Source organism: Ischnura elegans, chromosome 5 (genome assembly GCF_921293095.1).
Source record: "Ischnura elegans chromosome 5, ioIscEleg1.1, whole genome shotgun sequence".
Classification (NCBI taxonomy): domain Eukaryota; kingdom Metazoa; phylum Arthropoda; class Insecta; order Odonata; family Coenagrionidae; genus Ischnura; species Ischnura elegans.
In genome coordinates, this window is record NC_060250.1 from 56,606,015 (window position 1) to 56,625,699 (window position 19,685).

Sequence of the window (19,685 nt, forward strand, 5' to 3'; positions counted from 1 at the left end):
CTTTATGGACATTTTGTTGCAATTCAGATTGTCAGTGCAGTGTCAAAATGCAAAAATGATTATGCAGTCGGGAGAAAAATGGTATTTGTCGTGACGAAAATCGGATGGATTTAATAGTAATTAGCTTAAATTTGTGCATATCCTTAACTAGAGTTATCACAGAAACAATTTTTTCAATCGACTTTGATTTCAGTTAATCTTTACTATGTATTATCAAGGTCTAATGTGGTAGCGAAGCGTCTGGTATTCTCTGGATTCGCTGATGAATAGACCAGAATGAAAATATCAAGAGGGCTTAAGAAAAAGTCAGAAAACAATATAAGTTCAGGGTATAGCGGCAATTATGTATTCCTTTTTTGCTGAAGAAAAGATGTAAAGCGGTTGGAAACAAGCCATGGATTCACTCATTTTGGAGATCTTCTTTTGGTAGCATTTTCACTACCCGCACCCATCCCTTCCACTGAAGACGGCAATGACATTTGGTGGGCTAGTCATCACTGAGGCTCACAAATCCCTGAGCATTCCCTTCTCTCGGTCATCCTTAGCGTTAGGCGTTTAGCACGTGCCCATTTATAAAAGATTTCCAACCACATTTTGTGGAGCAAATGTATCGGCAATTGGCCAAGTTAAAACTAAAATCTGTCAACTGGTGAGTGACTTACCAAGCACATATGACAGTATGAAAAAGAAGCTACTTTCAAAATGGAATATCATACAACTCTACGTGAACAAAAATGAAAATTACTACATTACTCAAGCAAGAATTATAATCCTTTATCGTACATATATGCAAACAGGAAAGATGAAGTTCCTCGAATTTCTTAACCTTTTAAGGAATAACTCCACCAAAGATAACAATGTGTTACGGTCAGGAAGTGAACAGCATCAGCAGTTAACACTGCCAGACTTGTCCTCTCGAGTCAGGGGTGGTCTGGCCAGGTCTGCTGGTCGGCAATCGTCTCGGGCCCCAGCCTTAGGGGGCCCCTACAACCTTTGGGGTAGCCAGAAATTTCGTTTGAGGAATGGGGGGGGCCAAAACCAGGGGGAATTTTTGAAAAATAGGGTACTAACAATAAGTAGAGGGTTTTAAACTAATTTTAAAACTTTTCATAATCAAAAAAACCTTATTTGTCACAGAAATCTTGTGTAATCGTGGTTTTTCAATATTTTGTTTTTTTTATGAGGGAAAGTAATTGTGTACAAATATGTTGGGAGTTCCTGACCCCCTGGACTTCCCCCCCTCACTACCTCACAGTCCATAATGCTTATGGATGCCATGAAGCATACATGAAAAATATAATAAAAAGACAAATAAAGATTATTTGAACCAACATATTTTTTGCAATTATGAAATTCTACTTTTTCATTATGGTTACTTTCAGTATATACATATGTATATGCATATATACTGAGTATATGCATACTCAGTGTAAAAAGATTATGCAAAAAATAAAAGTAAAATTTGGGTGCGCGTCCACGAATAATATATTCCAATGTCCACGTAGCGTGGCGGATAGCGGAGTGGCAGGCCACTTGTTTCCCTCCCTGCTTGCCTCTCCCCCCACCCACGCCCTGAATACAGCAAAATTCACTTTGGGTGTGCTCCTAGGAGGGCACTCTTCTTTGATAGTATAAATCGGCAGATGGTAGAAGGTAAAAAAGAATGCGTAGTGAGGTGACTTGTCCCTTTTTTTGGCATCTCGTTGACGTTTAACAAATCGATGTTACCAACTTTTAAAGAAGTGATGAAATATTTTTTTATCATTCGCGATATTTTTAGATCCGATAGCGCAGGAAAGGAGCCTACATGCTATGAAGTGGCCACTCGAGTGGCTAGAAATGTTCGTGAACTTTGGAGAAGTGCTTCTCTTTCATAATGTCTGTGACTAAATGGATTTTGCGGTACCATAGGAAGTGCTAAAACTTATGGGAAAATTCCAATAGGCCAAATAAATGGTAGCATGGACAGACAAGGGACTCATACATTTTTAAAGGAAACTTTAAATCATGTGATATTTGTGTATATAAGTACGAGGAGGAGCATAAAGTTAAAGCACCCCGTATGAAGAAGTATTTTTAGAGACCAGCGGACAAAACAAAAGAAGATGGCTACTGGGTTGAATCTTACAGAAACATGACATTGGAGGATAAAACAAAAAAGAGAATCATTGGAGAGCATTGAGTCAACATCATCAATTCTGGTAGGGGTTAACAGTGTCAAGAATTTTCTTCATCAATTCATCCGAATGAAATTAAACAGACGAGAAATCAGCCGATTTTTTTCTCTACACTCCTCATGAAATGAATATTAGGGACTAGAATCAACCTGGACCCTAAGCAGTGAAAATGCATCTGCCAGCTGTGGTAGAAGTATATGCAAGAACCAGCATGTCACTCCGTGCAGCAGCAATGATCACCTGTGCAACTTCAGCAGATGCATAAAGCTAAAGCTAAAAAGATGCATAAATGACCATAATATATTAATTTTTTGATTTTTGATGCTCCCCCCCATAAATGACATTTAAGCAAGAATCAGGGGTTCACCTAGAAGTCTAAAATTTTTCTGATCTGCCCTATTGCATTATCATCTTGAAATTTTCAGGATTTAAGTAGTAGACCCTTTTCTACATTTGCTTGAATCTCTAATTAGAAAAGTTAATCTCAGTATTTTTTCGCATGTAAATTTTTTTTGTGGTACAGACAAAGTCCTTCTATGTTCACCCTAAAAATTTTAATATGACAACTTCCGTTGCAAACAATAAGTAATAAATAGGTGGGAAAAAACATCAAAGTACTATGAGCTGAGCAGGTGTGATGCGCTCTCTGAATCACCAAGTGTTAGGCCGATCGTCATACGAAAGGACACGAAATGATGGCTAGCAATAGGTCAAGAACGAAGATGAAAGAACAACAATCTCACACCCTTTTCCCAAGAGGCCGAAGACTCAAGGCTAGAAATATAATAGTGTTTGACCGCTAACTATAGAGGACCTTGCCACGGCCTAGAAATTTGACACGGCAGTCTCAGCATTTGGGTATCCCCCTCTTGTAAGAATAATCTAAAAATTCCTCTGCCTCTCGCTTTATCAACATTAGTGGTGGGAATGTAGGAAAGATACATTTTTAAATCCCTTTCAGAAATATGCATCAAATCCCTTCCTAAGAATATGTTTAGGGACTTATATTGGGCAACACTGAAAATACTTCAAACCCTACCACTTACCAAAAATCTTTAAAGACGAGTTTTTGTTTTTCTATCTGGCTGCAAAGTTCCAGCTGAAAGAGGACCATCTGCTTCACATCTTATGTATAACAGCCTACAACAGGACTGGCATTGACAAGTTCCACAGAGAGAAGAGCCTTGCGACTATCATTTCTCATAGGGTGGATCTTAACTTCTCTAGGAATATTAAATCTCAGATTTTGTTTGGGGTAGGTCGTGCCCCTCCCCCCCCCCCCCTATGACAGAGTCAAGAAAACAGCATTTTTTAAATATTACCTATAGTATACAGCGTTAAGCAACCAATGAGAAAGGTGGACCCATTGCAAAATATAAGAGCAGTTGTTTGCAATGCTCAAAGTTGATGATGCTGAACTAGATAAAAATTGTAATTTTTAATTAACACATTTCTTAACATACTTTCTGGATCAGTTTTTATTGCACATGAGAGTGACCACATAACAGAAAATAATTAATACATAATTAATGAATGAATAATCACACAATTTTTGCTGGCACTTGAACAGTTGTAAATTAGTTGAGACAAAAGACAAAACAGAATAAGAAATTTTATTACTATACACATATCACTGCAGCAATTATTACTTTCACCATAGTCTTCTATACATATAATATCATTCTTTCGTCTAAGAACAAGTTCTCCTCAACAGTTATATTGCATATTATTTTTACTCGTGATCAATAATGATCACAATTGTGTGCACAAAATGTACTTTCCTTTTGATGACATTGGCGCTAAGTGTTAACTGGCAGATTAATGCAACGATGAAAAAATGTTATCTGATTTGGAATCATGTTTCGTGCTCCCAAGTGAAAAAAATGCTTATGCACACGCACACACAAATAACATTTCTCATTCATAAATTCACTCATATCTCATTGAAAGGGCTATCTATACAAAACAAGTAATTCTTCAAAGATTTTTGACGTTGTTCACTGTGGAAAAGAGTATTGACATTGGGTATACAACATTTCAGAAGGCACCGCTGAGAGGGGAAAGGAATGTTAATAGTATTATCCTTCATGATAACAATAACAGATAACATAACACAAGTATGCACTTAACAAACATCATTAGACCCTACTGAAATGAGGGATTCTTAGCTTTGTTAAGTTTTTAGCAGCAACTTGAGAGCTTTTCCACATGGAAAAAAGTTATATTGATTTTTCCCAATATTTTACAAAGAGAAACAAGATCATTTCCTCCACTTCAATAGCAAATTATATTTAAATTCATTGCAGTGTACCGCTAACTGTGGTGTCAACAACTGGTGTTTCAATATGCTAGGAATGCTATCCATAACAGAAATGATGCAAACGGTTTTATTTACAGATGAATCCATCATTTCTATAAATGAAAAATGGAGTTTTTATCGCACAGACTCTCTTTTGGGACAATTCTAAGTAAAAAATAAAAACCTACATGTACATATCGGCTCATCGCTATATACGTGTGACACGGATTTGGGGTATCACTTGTAGGATTTAAAAGGGTTCCCTCACCACAGCATCACTGTACACTGCTTACTCTATAATAAAATGTAATAAATACAACATTCAGCATATTTTTCCTGGTGTGCATCCAGGATGAAAGTTTTTTACATCTGCATTTCCCTTGGGCCCATTTGTGCTATTTCTGGATCAACAATTCATCATAAATATACATGTATATAATTCATATATATATTTATATTTTCATTTCTTATCTACTTCTACCAGACATTGTTGTGGTTTATTTGGAAGATTCTTTTTCGTCATTTTTGAAGCCTAATCTCAAAGAAACATCATATATTTACACATTCAATATTGAACAGTGTTGTATTTTCATGTTTATTAGGTGTCAATTTAGTGAGAGCCTGAGTAGAAATAGGATTTCTTCACTAAATTGTCAATTATTATCATTTTGATTAACCATTGACCATCTCTCTTATTGCTCTCAAACTACTAACTTGCAACCAGCACATCTCTAATACATAAGTTCTGACCAATTTACATCCTTCCACGTATTTCACTTAGCTTTTCAGTAACTTCCTAATGGTTTTATTATAGAAGCACATTTAACTGGACTTAAAAGTAGAGAGCAACTCCTTTATCTCCAAGTTTTTCTTTGTTTCTACTGGGAAATCTTAACTATTGCTTTTAATTTTGTTTAACTTTAACTGCTGCATATCCTTTAAGTACCAACTATAGAAGCAACAGGCATGAATGGAGTATTTTAAGTTACAACAGATATTTCCTTGAATATTGACATAAAATGGATAATGCTATTAAAAGACGTAGACCAGCTGTTATTGGTAAAGAAATAAGAGAGAAAAAAAATTAATAAGGCCTATGAAAGAAAATTATTCCTTCAGGTCGTTAGAAAGAATTCAAAACTGATATTAGGCAAAGATAAGTTATCTAATAGATACTTTTTGTGAAATACACAATTCACAAAAGTTGGCTATACTATCTGGGCATTATAAAATTTTGGATATAACTCTTCTGTTGAAATCTCTGAGTATTCATTCCCCATTGCATGTCCTCACATTAGAAAACACACACTATCACCTATCACTGCGTAGGACAAAGTAAGGCTTGAAGTCAGAAGAGAATTAATCTCTTACTCATATTTTTTGTAACATTCCACTCTTTTCTGACTTGCATATATGTAGTTTGCTCTTTCATTCTGTTATGGCATCTCTTGAATAACTCATTTACTTTCCTATCATAAAAGTTAAGTCAACAATTAATGTCCAATATAATTTATGCTCAAAAATTATTGTATTAGCATCAATCCATGAGTTGACTCATACCTTCATTCCCAGGCCAAGCTGAGGTGGGCTGACTTTAGCAGTTGAAATTACATTTGTAGCTTCTTCCCCTGGAGATATTTACATTATAAGGCTCTGGATAATTATAATATCAATGCACAATTCATTTTGGAAGTGTGGCATTTACCATTTCCAAAACATAACATTGCCACAAAAAACAATATTCCCTCAAGGAACCCTATCGATTCAAGCATCAGATTCCTTGAGTCCACGAAGCCTTTCTAACTGCGTCGGCTCTAATTCATCTGACAGCTCAACAAACTCTTCTTGCCTTCCCCCATCAAAGTCCATTTTCACATCCCCTACCGGATCACCCACGGGCATTTCCTCAATGGTCCCTTTACTGCCGTCAGAGGCAGTTTCATCTATTGCACTCGTTGACATACCCGATTCCGACTCGGGCTCCTGACTTTTCTCCACTGCTGTAACCACCTGAGATCGGTCACTCTCTGTCCCTTCGTCTTGTAACCTCTCCTCCTCTTCCGATGAGCCATCTCTCTTTGCCTCCTCCTCCTGATGTTCCTCCTTGTCCCCTACATCACCTTCCGTCCCTGGGAATGGTGTCTCCGCTTCCTCCATCATCGGGGTGGCAGCCGTGATGACAATCTGGGCAACTCCTAAACCACCATCAGCATCCTCATCAGCCTTGCCATCATCGCCGACAAAGTCATCTTCAAAACCATCCTGCAAAATTAAGGTTTGCATTGTTTCTCTATACCCATTAATCTGAGCTTCGATCCTAGTTAAGATTGGGATTCTAGATTAGCACCTGGTCTTAAATTAATAAAAATGTCGATGTTTTTCTTCTCAAATTCTTTATGATGGCTGTTTAGATAGTGAAACTGTGATATGGTTTTATTTTCCGATACATTTTCTATTTAAAATGTATGTACTTCACACTAGCAAAAATTAATTGATCGACTTGCTCTGCAGCTGATGGGAGGTTGAGCCCACATTGATAAACAGTAAACATGCTCTGTGGACTCTATTAGAACTCGATTATTCGCACCTAGGTCACAAAGCACCAACTATTATTACTATTGCTGATATTAAAACTATCGCTGTTCTTAACATATATTTCAATGGATGTAGCTCAATCACATAATTATAACAATTTGAAAGGAAATAAGTTAATTGTTTAAAAATCTAGAATGAAAACCCCAGATTTGACTCAACATAAATTTAATTACCACTGGAATGAATGGTCATTATTACCCATTATGAGGTTCCCACTCAAAAATTACATATGTATTGCTGTCTTAAAAAACAACAAAATTATGGTAACTATATTGCATTGAATGTTAAAGTGCTACTGATGACGAATTGATTAAAGAATAATTAGCAATTTTTGCTATTACGTTATTATTATTTTATATATGTATTCCCATTTATTTTTCACATGGAGAAGCAAATTCAAAGTTAATGTCCATTCAGATTGCTATGGCTTTACCTTCACCAAGTATGTTTAAGATATTGAATGCATTGCTCAGATTATTATATAAGCTCACCTCCAATTTCGTTCCATCTTCTGCTTCAATCGATACACTAGGAACTGGGGGTTCTGGAGAGCATGGTTGACAAATAAAAAGAGTATAATGTTAGAAAAATCCATAAAAAGATTTTGTGATGTATGTACCAAGCAACTAAAATATCATCAAATTAAGATCACTCAACTTCTTGAGGCACAGGATTAGCACAAGTAGATATATAATTATTAAAAGGCATTATTTAATAATCATTGATAATTACAAAGCAAGCTTGGCTGCTGTACATTAGAGACTCGCCTACTCACAGAAAAGGATTAAGGTGTACACAAAAACATATGGAATATGGAAGACTAAGCCATTCTCACTGAAATGGTAAATAAGCAACATGTCTCTCTATCTATGACAACAGCGTATTACAGCATACTCTTGGATATAATCTCCAACGATGATATTGTGCTCACAAAAGTAGTTAGATCATCCCGATGATAAATATGGACCTCTCAACATTTTGTACTACAGAGATGTTACTCAAGATATTTCAACTCCATTATTTTCTGGGCAAAAACTTAATAATTTTCCATATCACCATGCAATTCTAAGCTATTTTTTCAAGCCCTCACATCACTTCCTATAGCCGAGTTCCTTAGGCTTGTGCGTGAGTACTGAACCTACATTTCAATTTCTCGTAAGTATGAATTCTATGTAGGGGTTTCTTCATCAATGCAAACTAAGGCAATATGCTATTCATGCACCCTGTTCTCTTCCTCTTCCTTTCCACCGAGCCGAACATCCTTCCCTCTATCAGGGTCATGGTTTTTAAGTATTCCTTTTCCCCACTTCATCCAAGCCCTCTGTCTCCTCCTTTACTCCTCTTGCAGTTTCCTCTCCTCACTCATCATTTCTAACACTAAACATATCCCCAGGGCCGGATTTCCCTTTATGCTAACAAGGCTTCAGCCTAGGGCCTCAAGATCAAGAGGGGCCTACATTCAAATTGTCAGCAAAATTAAAATTAATCTATTCTGAACACAGTAAGCACTAAAACACTATGTCACAATTTTTATGAAGGCCAGTACCAATGACAACATTTTTCATTTAACATTTGTATACATCACAGTAATCATGTATTTTATTATCTCTAATTTAATTTACAAACTTAACAATGGGAAGTGAATGGTAAGTGGAATAGTCGAGGGCTTCTTTTCATCTAAATCCGGCCCCGCATATACCATTTGTTCAATAGACGTATCACCTTCTCCACTCTCCTCTGTTCCCTCATCTTGAATTCCTGAGTTCTGTTTTCATCTTCCTCTCTTCTACCAAGCCTTGATTCATTCTTCACTTCTCACCATTAACTATTTTTATTTCCTTTTATCTCCTTCTGCCTTGCTTTGCATCTACATTCTTCCACTTTCTTCTATCCTCCATTTTCCTCATTATTTCTTCCATTAACGACTTCTGCTCTCAACATATTCAACTGACTAATCCTCTGCTTTCACTATCCCAGTGTTATACTACACCCACCCTTGCTCTACAATCTCTATTTTCCTACCTTCTCAAAAGAAACAACCGCGACGATGTTCCCAGTATGATTTCAGCTATGATTCACCTGCCTGCCACACCACAATGGGGGATAGTCCACTTGCCACTCTAGGACAGGGCTGAGAGTTTTTCTGACGTCGGCGTCACTCTTTCCCCTCCACTTCCCCGGTGGAGTGAGGAGCATATGAATTGATAACCTTATTCCAATATCTCATTCATCGCCTGATGATGCGACTTGTAATTGCCGTGAAAGCTTGCATGACAAAGCGCAATAGGCAGCTGCTCCCAAAAGCCTATGATTCTGATTATGATTCTCATTTCCACATCAACTTCCCTGTATTATCTCAATGACCAACATCCTCCATACTCTTTCAATTAGCTCTTTCGCAGATTATTTACCCTAACCCTATCGTCTTTGTCATATGTAACATCCCATATCCCTTCATTCATTGCTGTTTTCTTCTTCTCCATATTCTTAGTCTGCTTATTTCCCTTCCTGAACCCTGCTCATAGGTCCATGCAAAGAGTTTGAATGTCTGAAACCTTGAAGATTTTGCCACCTTTACTGCTTTGATTGACACCCACCAATACAAGTCAGCTCTCATAGGATGAATTTCTGAGGCTAAAATTAAATGGTTCAATATTTTCCGGGAAGAGACAGTTGATAGGATTTCCTGCATCCCACATTTTCAACAGTGTTTTTCATAAGATTAAACCACTAGGGCTTTCTGCTTTTCATCTGGCTCCTACTTTTTGACCTAACTGGCAGGTAATTAGAATTATTCCCATTCGTCATAGGAATGTTCGATCATTTCCACCTTAGTAGGGTTATAGTCCAATCAGAATCATTTCATTCAGTTGAAAAGAAAACAATGAAGACAGTATATCTCACATAATTTAGACTGTGGAAGTTTAAAAGCCATGCCATTTTTATTTCTCCTTCAAAACCTATGACCCAAGGATTAGCCAATGAGGAGTTTAACCCACCACCATCAGGCCTAGCAAATAATTTTTTTTACAATTCTAAGCTGGATGGATTTGAATTTAATCAATAATACACTATTAGATGATGATTTTACAATACATGTATGGAAAGAAAAATACCAGTTAATTTTCATTATACAACTTAGAAATCTCGTGAAATTGTTTTACTCTGAAATAAAAATGGAAAATGAGCATGCAATTCTTCATATAGCCTTTTCCAAGAAACTAATTGCTTCTGGGTGTCAATACATAAATATACTTGCCATAGTTATATTTCCACCAATAAGAATGATAAACATTTGAAAATTATAAGGAATATAATTGTGTATAGTGGCCCTTGAAAGTAAATGTGCAGCTCAGGCAAGCCACCACTCAGAGCTAGAGTGAAACATGTCTAATTCACAAGGGAGCTTCAGTTCCATCGACAAAACATTTGAAAACTGATGCGCGAAGAGCAACATTGGGTGGACTTGGAAGGATAGGCGGTAGGTTGGAAGTTATGAGCAAGAAGACAGGGGCCACTAATTCTAGTGGCAGTTGAATGGAAGCATGTAGGTTCAAACAAAGGAACAGATGGTTTCTGCAGTGAATGGATATCATCATATATGATCCTGACCTTCCTCATATTCTTAGGCCCAATGAAACCATTCTCATTTTTGAACAGATAAACTTTATATGAGTATTGCCAAGACCTTTGTAGTTAATCATTAGGGGAGATTGTTTGAAAACGTACCACACTCTTCTGTTATCAACCTTCTTCCCTTACTTCTGCAAGGACGTGGCAGAGTTATTTTTATGCCGTATGAGTTTCCCCTCTGTTCTTTGTGGGACTGGGGTGTTCGAGATTAGGTTTGGAGAAGCTGCTTGCTATACCATAATGCACTCACGAAGAGGCAGACATAGAAATCTCCTCTCTTCTCCTCCTTAATAGAGCACCTAGTGTGGTGCTTGTGAAGTCTTTGTTCTGATTGCTTGATGAGTTCACTGTGTGGTCCCCTGTGCCCAAAGATCTTTGGGTTTAATTAATCACTTCTCACCCTCACCTCCTCCATAAATCCTTCTTTCATCATTCCAACCATTAATCCCAATACAGAATTGGAGATTTCCCTTTGATTATCTTTTGGCATGCTTTTGATGTTAGCTACTAAATACCTAGTCCCAATGCTACAACTGGTTAAGGGTCTGTTGCGGTTTGTCATACTTTTTTTCAAATGACAATGATGAATGTATCACCATGAAATAATTAGATAGTAATGTGATTTAATTCAAGGAAATAGCTACCAACTAATCAGCGGCATAGCTTTGTGGTGCCAACTGGGGCTTAATTTTTAAAACTTAAGGTATTGGAACACGTACCAACACAATTAATCCACACGATTTTCAAATATAAGCCCCTTGTGGCAGACTAGCAGAAAGCATTTCAACTATTTTTCCACCAATTACCACGAGAAGGCATTGGGGAGAGGAGACACTACTGACCACGAGAGAATCTGATGCCATGACAGTCCGAATGCGATGAGAGTTTTGGTAAACATTGTAAAGTTTGTCCATGTAATTCCTTTAGCGGAATAAACCAACCTGGTGATGCGTTCATGGTGGTTGAATTTATTGATGATGTGCCTGATCATCCCTACGCAACACCCCTCTAAAACTTCCTATTTTGTAACATAATTTATAATGAGGAATCATGTTTTACCAATTATAAAAAAACAATGAAATTATTTGACCAGACCCTATATTCCCTGAGAGGTGCCAGAATACCGTTCTGGTGCGTTCTGGCCGAAATTAAGCATTGGTGTCACCGGCAAGTGCAAACAAAGCAGGAAAATTCTACTGATGAAATGTCATTTGCCCAGCCCCTGCCCTCACCATTCAAGGCAAGTGATTTTCCCTGAGTGGAATTTTTGCACTTTCAATGAAATATGAATATTAGGCCTTGCAATTTCCCTAGCCTACTAAAATTCTCATACTGGGTATTGAGTGATAAATATTATGACCATGCCAAGAAAGATTCAAAGTGAATCCCTTACCTCTTCTATGAGAATTATGGTTGGGATAACGTAAAATGGGCAATTAACTGCATGGTGATTGCCCGTTGATAATCTCTTCAAAAATCAGTGGAACTGCTGGAGCATTAGCATTCATCTTACTAGATGTAAATGATGAATGGTGATGAACATATACAGCATACTCCATTTGTTTCTTGGTTTGAGTCAACTCACTTCTATTCAACTTTCCCTTGACAGGGTGGATGATACCCTCGTACACATTAATGCCCTCTACTTTTTCTCCTTCCCAATCCTCCCCATGCTGCTCTCACCAAATCTGTTTCAAAATCACTGACAACTGAAGAGAAGCTCTTGAGTGAATTTGATTTGGTGTTAGCTCCAAGTGGTGAAAAAAGATGCACATTTACTTTGGAAGCTCACTATACTACATACTTGCAATGATTGTGCAAATAATGCTTCATTATATATTGTGCACAAAACACTTAATACATTCTCTAGTGCTTAAGTTTTTACAGATGATAATTACATTGGTACATAGTAAAAGAACTTGGTGCAACTCAAGGGTTTCTGATCGAGAAATGAAAATTCCATTAATCACTTTAAAGACTCGCGTGGCTAAATTACTTTCCCTGCGAATGTGATATTAGTTATTCTTTATAAAGCCTTAAACACACGACCATTTTCTCCATGCCTTCAGAGGGACAGATCCAGTGATTCCTCCAATGATGGTAGAAAAAGATGGCCATTTAACCCAAACATTTTCTGCGATGACTCGAGGGACGGAAATCCCATCCTTTTTTCCATCACTCAGCATGTCCCTTCCTCTGTAGCTGAAATCACTGGCACCCAGTGGTGCAGCGAGGGGGGGGGGATTTGGGGGATAAAAACCCCCCCAGAGCTCAGAGAAATTTTAAATTTTAATCCATTTTACATAATTGGATCGGTATTACTTGTAGCATAGTGGTAGGATTAATCTAATATCCCTCAGAAAGCCTAAAACTCGCATTTTGAACCATTATTCTTAAAAATTTTCCGGAGGACGGCCCCCACAAATCCCGATTACCCTGGCGGGTATGCAACACCCCCACACTCCTAAGTATTACTTGCGCCTAAAACCCCCCCTAGCCTTAATTCTTAGCTGCACCCCTGCTGGCACCGTCCTTCTGCCAATCATCAATCAATCAATGCCATGCTTGGCTTTTAATTGAACAACAGTTGTAAATACGTGAAAGAGATGGAATAAGTGATGGAAAAAGGGACTGCGGAAGTGACCGTGTGATTCAGAAAATGGTAGGTCGAATGATCATTTCTTTGGTCCCTGAAAAACTATCACTGGGAATTTATCAATGTGCTTTTCTTAAATATTAAAGCATATATTTCAAATATAGCTTAGACTACAAAGACGTAAATAATCAAAATGCAAATGATAAAGTGGGTCAATCCCAAATCAGATACACTTTGTCTTCATAATATTCTATTGAGTAAATAGGAAATATATTTAGTGAATTACACTCAAGCACTATAAAAATCGAGGAAGATGTTTTCAGGAAATACTGCATCTTCAGTTTTTAGTCGCAACGTTTCACTCTGCATTCTCCAAAAGATGTTTCCAGTAAGAAGACCAAAACATTAAGGGTTACAAAATGTAATTAGATGCAGCAAATGCCGAAGAAATCTTTCTTAATAGATAAAAGAAGCTAGAAGAACCTTCAAATCAAAAGTAGAGCATTGAGCTCTAAAATATAAGACATGAAGGTATTTCATGTGAGATTATAGCTCATTATGTGAGAAATAATTTGCTCTACATAAGGAATATAATCCACACACATTTTGCACACCAACTTATCCTAAAAGGTAATTTCTGTGAAATGATGAATATGAAAAATAAAAACAGAAAATTATAAAAAATACAGAGCAAAATTAACTAGTTCTACACTAAAGACACACTGCATTCATTTGTATGGTCACCTTACATTTCTACTGACATGAAAATAACAAGCAATAAAAGGAGATAAACTGCATGCTATAATGGCTTCAGTTAATATCAAGCAATTCATGTAGTGTATGGCCCTCTAATGGAACAAAAATTTGAGCTGTTAACACATTTTTACTCACACTGACACAACAACTACCTCAGGCGAAGACACATCAATAGACAACATCAACTGCAGTACCTATTTTACCATTGTTTTCGATTTTGACCTACGCTACAGAACTTTTAAATTTGATGAACGTATCACCATGCATTCATCACATTTAGCCTCACCTCCACCTTTTTCACTTTCTCCTTGACCCTGGTCACCAAATTGCTTCTTATAATGATGCTGCTTCCCCTTGGCGAGCTCCATTGAGAAGCCAGTCGATGGAGGGGGTTGAGAAGGTGGGGGTCCTTTCATATGATAATATAAGTGAGGAATGGTTGAGCAAGCAGGAGCCATGTCAATTTTAAGCTATCCAAAGCACAAATAAAACAAGTAACAAGCCGTGTGACTCAAATAAGGACAAAGAGTACATCAAAATTATCAGCCCGGCATCAGAACATTCTGAGAGACAATTTTAGTGATTATTGGTGAAAGCAACATAATATAATAGAAAACCGCAAGAGTGAACTATTTAATGCTTTTATAGAAATAAGAAAAGGATAATTTATGAAAAATAATGAAGAATGGTGCTCTCCATTGTTCGAAACCTTGTTTGACATGTTGCATTGGGCAAGAAAGTGGATGATAAAGACATCCTGTGATCAGTATGCCTGATCATTAAATTATGAATGGTTGATCAAAGATTAATGTTCAAATCAACTAACTCATCAGCGTAACCAGGTGCACAATTGGAGACAAGTTTAGGATTTTCCATTAAGGGGATTGATTACCACTATGAGAACTGTAAACATTTTTGACTATTATTTTAGGGACAAATGGGTGCATATTCAAAATATATTTCTCAATTAATTTTTTCTGCTATCCTTAAATAAACTAAATTTTCTCTGTACAATATTTAACTTAAACTAATTCATAAAATGTATTCTATCATCATTGTAGAAAAAGCATTGGTGTTGCAGTTCAGCTAAATATTACAGAACACATGAAATACTTGTCAGAACTTCTTTCAAAGTTCATGACAAATTGAAATATTTTTTGAGAACCATATATCAACATGGTGGTCATTAATACACGGATAATCCAATAAAGCCTACCAAAGCTCATGCAATCCATCAAATAGGTAATCATTTTCATTGTATTAGGTAAATAGGAAGCCTTATTATTTTTTTCCAGCATTCATATTCACACAAGCCTGGGTTAATAGATGAGATAATACTGATTTATTTTAGAATTTCAAGTTCTTATTTAATCTTTTTCCTTTAGCATTGACAATACACGTAATATGAAGTAACAAAATTAGCCATTTCTTTTTTATTCGCATGCAGCCCATGAAATTGCAGAAAATAATTTTGCTTGAAGATAGAAGCATAAATCGCTCAAATTTTTGGGGGAGAGGATTCAAACTCCAAGAACAAGGTACAGGGTCTTTACCTATTGAAATATTCTTTGTAAAAAATTCCTTTTGTGCTTATGAAAAATACTGTGGGTGCATAAAACTTCTTTGATAAGAATGAGCCACAACAGACCCAATACATTACTAAAATCCCTTGTATTTTCTATAATTTAGCTATACTGGTCAATAACTTTGCAAAATATGTGCTAAAAATATCCCATAAATGAATTTATGCTTAAATCGACAGTTTTAAATGACTTACTTTGAATAGGTGATCAATTTACTAAAGGGCGAAAATAAATAAATCATTGAAGAAAATACAAGAATAAAATTACATGATTAAGTAATTAGAAAAAAAAATAATTTTGACGTAGTAGATTTTCAGCTTTTTTTTACACCGAGTACTATGGTCAAGTTTGCTTTCTTAACGTTGTAATGCATCCTTTTCTGAATGTGACGTGTGCTTCCAATTTTCATGGGGGGAAATTTTCACCCAAAATCCAGCAGAAGTATTTTTTATGGAGACTGATAATTTTTAAGCTTTGAATCTATTGGTGACATACCAAATTTACTCAGAGGTAGAGGCTCTCTAATAATGGACGATAAAAAAATTCATTGAAAAAAAATGCCATGCAGAGGACCAAAACTGTCCATTAATCACCTAATTATACATTGCACATAAGAATGCCTTTGCTGCTCGGAAGTTCCCTCTCCTCCCTCCCCCAAATCTATTTCTGTGAATGATTCAGCATGAGTAGATATTTGGTTGGGTATCAAGGACAATGTGGATGACAGTTGCTCCTTGGCTTACATTGGGAGCAGGGGTGCCGACTTACAAAAAATATTGGGGGGGCCCAAACCGGGGACCTTGCCCCGGTAAATTTCATAAGTAGTGATTTCAAGTTTTTTAAGCATTTTAGAAGAGTCATATGATCAAAATTAGAACCCTGATCACTCGAATCTCGATATCTGAACACTCCGGGGAAAATTGACAAGCCTGACACATTTTTTCCTCACATCTGTAGCGAATTTTTGAGGGGTCTCGGGCCCCCTCAGGCCCCCTTGGAGTCGGCACCACTGATTGAGAGTGTAGAATGAAATCTCAATTCATATTTGTATTCAGTCTTCTCTCAGCATTAAACCTCTGTAAAAGCCCATCCCATGAGAAAAGAATCACAGGTAAACTTCAGGGATGCACAGAATGAGATGAAAGAAAATCCTTGAGCTTGCGGAAATTGCAGCATAAGATAATTATAGAGTTGACTATCCTACCTGGTATTTTTTAAAATAATCAGAGCAAAAATTAAGTTTTGTAACAAGGAGTCAGCTGTGCCAAGAAATACCATCAGCCTTAAGACCTAGAGATAAATAAAAAAGCCCACTGAACAATTGTTAATGATAATAGAAAGAAACAATGATCAGCGATGGTCTTCTTTTACCCCTTTATGATGCACCCAGCTGCGCACACAAAAGCTAAGACGTCAAAGCTTCATGCATGTAAGTGACAGTTCCCACAACCAACATATGCAGATGATATAATGGTGCATACCATTTATCAAAAAGTTTGGATCCATTGTTTGCACTTAAGAATCCTATTAGAGGTGAAATAAAAATAATGAAGGGATACTTTTGATCTCCATTTTTTTGCATTGCATATAAAAATACCAATAACATTATTAGGAATGCTTCATTGATCTTAATTATTATAGTCTCTTAAATTCACGTATTTTTTTTTGCCAGATTCCATGTTTTACAGAGGTAGGTATGTTCATGCATCTGATATTAGTTAGTAGTCAGCATAGTTCATTTGACGAATTTTATAAAGATTAAATGCCATAAAATTCATGAATCAATCCAAGAAGATGGTTCCAAACTGCTGAGAGTTGAATGCAATAATGATGTGAATGAAAATTCTAATCAGGAAAAAGTTTCCGGGGGTTTAAAATGGAGTCGACCATTTTGAGGGGAGGAATTCATTTAGAGGGGCTCCACCTAAGACTGTGTCCCAAATATTTTGTGGGGGATTGAATAACTAAAAACCCTGCAAGCTATGGCCTCGATAAAAATGGAACTCTGATAGATATTGTGCTTCTTTACAAAAAAATATGCTCTTTGCTATATTCTTTTGCAAAATCCAGCTACATATTTATTTAATTTTTGTATCCCTGTGCAACCTGCTTTGACTAATATGACATTTTCATTGATTTAGTAATTGAATGCTGTTCTGTTTAACAAAAATGCAGTGAAATGTGCCTTCGTTGCCTCAGGTATAATTGCAGGAGTACATATGTATGTTAGTTACCAAGCATTGAGTGTATCCACATTTCTCGGTGATTTCGTGTTTGAACACAACATTTCACAAATGACACCAATCTATCATATTCAGACTAACATAGTTTAGCCCAAGTCTTGAACAAATATTCTCCAATCACAGGCACAATAAATGTACTGTAGTGCAAGATTAAATTTGAAACAAATTTTCATGCATAAATAATAATGTAATGATGTTGTAGGGACAACAGAAATTACATAAACTGAGGATACTCCAAAATACCATACGATGAAATGAATCATGTTTAATAGTATTCTACAGTTATTTAAATGCCTTTATGAATAAGTTTTAACGATAGCAACTACATAATCTAATATTTAAAAACTTAATCAGTATCTAATTTTATGCTTTCATACTGTAAAAATCAGCAAACATGTTTCAATTGAAAATTTCACCATGCAAAATAAAGAAAATATTAGCTTATACTAAAATATTGAATAAACCCAATTTTTATAATGAAAAAGATGGGTGAATAATTTAGGAAGTGGCCTATTAATATCTGTGTACTAAAGGGTTGACAGACATGTTACTCTGGGCAAATTTGGGGATTTATAAACTATATTATCTGCACAGTCCTCACTTCAAAAGTGGGACAAATTTTTGCTCTGACACTGTTTACGATGTACATAGATGTATGTAAAAGCTAAATGCAATATTATTTATGAGCCCATATAGAATTGATTTTCCTTCTGTGATGAAATTTTCCAATTTGTCCATCATATTATTAGCCTTTGGATAGTTTATTTTGGGCAGTTAACATTCTATATGCAGGGCCGGATTTACCTTAAGTCAAAATAGGCACATGCCTAGGGGCATCACAGTCCAAGGGGCCCCTTCTATTAGGCAAACGGCAATAATCTGTACTGGAGCCGCTTTGAAGGGCACCGCCATCAGCAGGCTTACTATGGGGGTTCCATCTGCCTGCAGGTACCCTCTTTGCTAGGGCTTTAAATGTGACAAGTTAGGATTATAGCAAAACTTGAACTGCGATGCCATAATTAATGAATTTGCCAAAAAGAAGACAAGAAGGAAACTTCTGAAGTAGTTCTCGTTGTGCTTTAGGTAGGCCCCATTATGTCTTCATTCATTGTTTTAAACTGCACTTTAATTTCTCTAGAAGATATAGCAGGAAGAATTGCAGTTGGCCGTATTTGTATTTTAGAGGCTTTGTTCAATTGAAAATGTAGTTTGTACCACTGCTCTTCATGCGTTTTAAAATTAGTGCTTTCTTAACGTTGTAATGCATCCTTTTCTGAATGTGACGTGTGCTTCTAATTTTCATGGGGGGAAATTTTCACCCAAAATCCAGCAGTAGTATTTTTTTATGGAGACTGATAATTTTTAAGCTTTGAATCTATTGGTGACATACCAAATTTACTCAGAGGTAGAGGCTCTCTAATAATGGACGATAACAAAAAAAAACCTACTATATTTCGTGCTACCACAGTTCATTCAGTTACAGCAGTACGTAATGTTTTAATTTTTGCATTTACTCTTCTTTTTTGTTGTTTGAATTAAGGCTAGACATTATTTTCAGAACGGGTATTCACAAAGTCTTTTAGTTGCATAAAAGTTAAACCGTTTTATATAGTTTTTCTCCAAGCTGATTTTTAAATTGAATTGTCTATGTTTTCCCTGCGTAAAAATTCAAGCATAAACTTATGCCTACAGCCATACATCTGTTTATTCCTTTTTTCCGAACCTCATCTCATGCGAGTGGCTAAGCCTTATCATAAAAATCGGGGATGGGGGGGACCTCAAGTGAGGAGGGGCACTCAATGG

The 19,685-nt window shown here is 36.4% G+C and overlaps 1 protein-coding gene across 3 annotated transcripts in view; it reads right to left on the reverse strand.

Moving 5' to 3' along the window:
- Positions 1–3,637: 3,637 nt before the first annotated feature.
- Positions 3,638–19,685, reverse strand: part of LOC124158911 (protein nervous wreck) — a 203,317-nt gene continuing 187,269 nt past the window's right edge. For 2 of the 3 annotated variants that reach the window (XM_046534327.1, XM_046534326.1), the window contains 3 exons: positions 14,343–14,465; positions 7,563–7,615; positions 3,638–6,738 (listed from right to left, as the gene is read on the reverse strand). In XM_046534327.1, the coding sequence (XP_046390283.1) occupies positions 6,241–6,738; positions 7,563–7,615; positions 14,343–14,465 (674 nt within the window). In that variant the 3' untranslated portion in view covers positions 3,638–6,240. The remainder of the gene's footprint in view (positions 6,739–7,562; positions 7,616–14,342; positions 14,466–19,685) is intronic. The other variant, XM_046534328.1, reaches the window with a different exon arrangement.